This window comes from Primulina huaijiensis, chromosome 3, assembly GCF_012295235.1.
Source record: "Primulina huaijiensis isolate GDHJ02 chromosome 3, ASM1229523v2, whole genome shotgun sequence".
Taxonomy (NCBI): Eukaryota; Viridiplantae; Streptophyta; class Magnoliopsida; order Lamiales; family Gesneriaceae; genus Primulina; species Primulina huaijiensis.
The window spans coordinates 6046991-6051773 of record NC_133308.1 but is presented as its reverse complement, the minus strand read 5'-3'; the positions used below and the strand labels follow the sequence as shown (position 1 = coordinate 6051773).

Here is a 4783-nt window from a genome sequence, read left to right as displayed (position 1 = left end):
CACTACAAAAAAACGGTGAGATTACGACGGTTGTAGGAAAAACCGTCGCAATTATAGCGACGGTTTTAGAAATACCGTCGCTACAGTAGCGACAGTTTTTAATAAAACCGTCGCTTACAAAAATAAGCGACGGTTTATCAGAACCCGTCGCTATTGTAGCGACAGTTTATCATTCCCGTCGCTATTTCAGCGACGGGTTATGTCAAACCGTTGCTATTATTGCGACGGCTTGAACCAACCCGTCGCCATATTAGGCGACGGGTTTTATGACCGTCGCCTTTGGCGACGTTTATATTTAAGCCCGTCGCCATATTAGGCGACGGTTTTTTTACCCGTCGCAATATACGGCGACGGGTCTTGTTCACCGTCGCTAGTAGCGACGGGTATAAAAACCCGTCGCTACTAGCGATGGCTTGCATAAACCGTCGCCGATCTAGATCGGCGACGGTGTATCAAAACTCGTCGCAATGAGCGACGGTTTAAATTAAAACTGTCGCTAATGGCGACGGTTTATGAAAAAAACCGTCGCTATGGTTCTTTATATACCGAGGTTCGCGAACATTTTCTTCATCGATTTTCGCCTTTCTTCTCTGGTATTAGCGAGACTATATAATTTCGTAGATTCGCTCGTCGGTGTGTGATCTTCCAACGTTACGTGGATCTGCAAATCTTCGCGCACATCAGGTTTTTAAAGCGTTTTCTTTACAAGATATGAAATTTTAATTTTCACGTAGTAGTTTATTTATGAATTTTAACGTAGTATTTGATTTATGAAATTTAGCGTAATAGATTATTTATTTTGTAAATAATGCATGATTTTTTTCATATTTAAAAACTTGTAGGCTTCAATGGATAACACAGATAGAAGTTGGATGTATCGTAGGTTGGAAAATGGGTTCTTGAGTAGTGAATTTTGTGTTGGTGTTGAGACATTTGTGTCATTTGCACTAAGTCATCCTGAGTGTTTATTGGATGGGAAATTACGATGTCCATGCAACCGTAAGAAGTGTCGAAACAAATGTTTTGAGGAAGCCGAGACTGTAAAGTTTCATTTAGGTAGATATGGTTTCGTACCGAACTATTATTGTTGGCAGTTTCATGGTGATCAGTACGTCCCTCCTATGTTTCCAAACTTCAATATGGAAGCTCCTTCTTCATCTACTTGTTTCGTAAACAGATCAACTCAACAAGAATTCATTGACCCGATTCAATCTGATCAATACTTTTGTAATACTGAACATGGAAACACATACTTCGATGACACAAATCAAAATGAAACGAATGAATTTGCCGAAGAAAATCCCCATACAGACTCTGGCAATGATGATCCTCAAAGTCCAAACAGTCCTGTAAAATCTCTGTACGAAATGATTAAATCTGCTGAGAAAGAAATTTGGGATGGAAATCCACACGGTCATTCTTTGTTGTCTGTGTTAGCTCGATTATTGAAGATGAAACAAGAGCATAACATGTCTGAGCGAAACTATAATGATATGTGTCAATTAATGTCTGAGCTATGTCCTTCCGATAACTCAGTGCCTGAGAGTTTTTATGCGACAAAGAAACTTATTAAAGATCTTGGACTTCCAGTCGAGAAAATAGATGTATGTCAAAATAACTGCATGATATATTGGGGGGAAGACGACTCATTGACAGAGTGTAAGATTTGTCAACATCCTCGGTACAGGCGTAGCAGACGTCGATCTACTAATCGTAAAACACAAACTCCGTACAAAAAGATGTATTACTTTCCAATCACTCAACGTTTGCAACGATTATATGCGTCAACAGCTACAGCCTCACATATGCGTTGGCACAAGGAACATCATTTCGATGGTGAAACAATGACACATCCTTCAGATTCTCCAGCGTGGCGTCATTTCGACGCGATGCATCCATCATTTGCATCTGAGATTCGAAATGTGAGGTTAGGAATGTCAACCGATGGATTTCAACCTTTTGGTCAAAGTGGTCAGCAATATTCATCATGGCCTGTTATTGTCACGCCATACAACTTACCCCCTTGGATGTGCATGAAAGAAGAATACATGTTCTTGACGGTGATTGTACCTGGGCCACATAACCCGAAAGACAAACTCGACGTATTTCTTCAGCCGTTAATTGCAGAACTCCAATCACTGTGGTGTTCTGGTGTGCAGACATACGACATGCATTCGAAACAAAACTTTAATCTAAGAGTTGCTTTGCTCTGGACCATAAGTGATTTTCCAGCCTACGCAATGTTATCCGGGTGGAGCACTGCAGGGAAGCAGGCTTGTCCTCATTGCATGTCTGATTCAAACGCTTTTACCCTACCATGCAGTGGCAAAACAAGTTGGTTTGACAACCACCGAAAATTCTTGCCTGAAGATCACCCATTGCGTCGAAATAGAGTTATGTTTATTCGTGGAAGACGTGTTCTGGACCCAGCGCCAATTGTCAAACAAGGTGATGAGTTACTGAACGAGTTGGAAGAATACGGATTCAGACCTTCGTATGAGGTTGACTCTGAAACGATAAACAAAGAAATTGCTAGTTATGTGCAATGTGGATGGAGAAGAAGAAGTATACTTTGGGAACTTCCTTACTGGAGTACAAACTTGATTCGACACAACTTGGATGTGATGCATGTTGAGAAAAATGTTTTCGACAATGTCTTCAACACTGTTTGTAACATACAAGGACGCACAAAAGATAACGCAAAAACAAGGGCAGATCTCGTCCAAATGAATATAAGACCAGAGTTACATCCCGACGGAGAGACAGGTCAATATCCTAAAGCAGCGTACACTCTTGACAGGAGAGGCCGACAAGTTTTATTCGGTTGGCTTAAGGATGTCAAATTTTGTGATGGTTATGTCTCCAAAATGGCACGTTGTGTGGACATGCAGAAATTGCGAATGTTTGGGATGAAAAGTCATGACTGCCATGTGTTCATGCAACGTTTGATTCCTGTTGCATTCAGAGAGTTGTTACCACGTCATGTTTGGGAAGTATTGACAGAGCTAAGCCTTTTCTTCGCGGACTTAACATCCAGAAACATCAAACAAAGTGATATGATGCGTTTAAATGATGATATTGTCCTCATTTTGTGCAAGTTAGAAAAGATTTTTCCCCCTAGCTTTTTCGACTCCATGGAACATTTATGTGTGCATCTACCTTTCGAAGCTCGCATCGCAGGTCCTGTTCAATTTAGGTGGATGTATCCGTTCGAAAGATTTCTTAGAAAGCTGAAGAACACAGTTCGTAATAAGGCACGGGTTGAGGGTTCGATATGCAATGCCTACTTGGTTAAGGAGGCGTCAATATTCTGTCAGTACTACTTCAATGAGACATCGACAGCTAGGGGACGAAAACGTAGACAACATCAAGCAACTTACGAAGACACTGGAAGCACAGAGATGTTGTCTATTTTTCGCAGTCGAGGACGAAAGATTGGAGCGGGAAGGTCTAGATGGCTAACTGCTGATGAATATCAAGAACTTGCCACATATATTTTACTGAATTGCGAGGAAATCACGCCATTTGTCAGGTAATTATTTAAATTAAAATGTTAATAAAATTTTCCCTCAAACTAAATACAAGTTTCATGAACAGAATGTACGAAGACTACTTGCACAGAGAGAATCCACACTTGAATGACGCTAATATTGACTCCTTGTTGCATACCAATTTATTTGGGTGGTTCAAGAATTACGTAAGTAAATATTTTCTAACTATTTAAGTTTGTGGACAATAACTCGATAAGTGAAAGTTTAATTTTTATTGTAATATATTTATCAATGTAGGCTGAATTGCAGAGCGCAGAATCTATGTCTCCAATGATAAAACAGGTTGCAGCAGGTCCATTTCAAAAGGTCAATACGTATCGAGGATATAATGTCAATGGTTTCAACTTCCACACGGTCAATGATACAACTTATAAAGCAACAAACAACTCAGGCATTCAAGTTAGCGGTCAGTACAAACGTGGAGAGTGTACAGAGTATTACGGACAAGTACAAGAAGTAATTGAAGTTGAGTATTCTGGTCTCCCACTGAAGCAAGCAATACTTTTCAAATGTTCTTGGTTTGATATCAATCCTCGTTCAGGCACGCGCGTACACAGTAAGTACAAGATTGTAGATGTTAATTGTAACAGAAGATTAGGTTCATGGGAGCCATTTGTCTTTGCGACACAAGCGTCACAAGTGGTCTATTTGAGATATCCTACGACAAGAAGAGCTGTTTCAGAATGGATGTATGTGAGCAGTTTGCGTCAAAGAGCTTATGTCTCTGATGTCACCGCACCTGTTACCTCACCCGAGGATATCACAAATGCTTTTCAGAACAATGACAGTGAAACACATGCTGTTGAAACTCAATTTCTGTTAGCATCGCAAAATCTTGTCGATGTCGATGTTGTGTATGACATTGAAATTGATGTATACTCCACTGATAGTGAAAGAGATGAATCTGTTCCAACCGACGATGACGAACGACAATGTCATCAGAGTGACTAGGTTTGTTTCACAACGATTATTATAAATTTCCGTGTACTAAATGTTTAATATTATGTATTGCATGTTCAAAACTTTTATTCATTATCTAAAGTCTTTATATTAACGAAATTTTTGGGTTTGCAGTTTACACACTATGTCTGGACATCGCGATGATTCCCCGCCTCCTCCACCGCCTGATAACAGGATTGAGCTCAGCATCAGGGATGGGATGTAAGTAACTTTTTTTTTAAACTTAAAGTAATTGTTTGAAAATATTTTGTTCTAATTATTTAATTCTTTTA

General features: G+C 39.7%; 1 protein-coding gene across 1 annotated transcript; it reads left to right on the top strand.

Moving 5' to 3' along the window:
* The first annotated feature begins 848 nt into the window (after nt 1–848).
* LOC140972111 (uncharacterized) lies at nt 849–4502 on the top strand. The gene is made up of 3 exons (XM_073434580.1): nt 849–3532; nt 3598–3697; nt 3789–4502. The coding sequence occupies exons 1-3, from the start codon at nt 849–851 to the stop codon at nt 4500–4502; spliced, it is 3498 nt and encodes a 1165-aa protein (XP_073290681.1).
* Nucleotides 4503–4783: the final 281 nt, after the last annotated feature.

What these genes read in the sequence shown, in the direction of transcription:
- LOC140972111 (XM_073434580.1), top strand. Translation starts at nt 849, where the DNA reads ATGGATAACACAGATAGAAGTTGGATGTATCGTAGGTTGGAAAATGGG. An exon ending in GAAATCACGCCATTTGTCAG is followed by an intron (nt 3,533 to 3,597) that starts GTAATTATTTAA and finishes TTTCATGAACAG; the next exon opens with AATGTACGAAGACTACTTGC. An exon ending in TTGGGTGGTTCAAGAATTAC is followed by an intron (nt 3,698 to 3,788) that starts GTAAGTAAATAT and finishes TTATCAATGTAG; the next exon opens with GCTGAATTGCAGAGCGCAGA.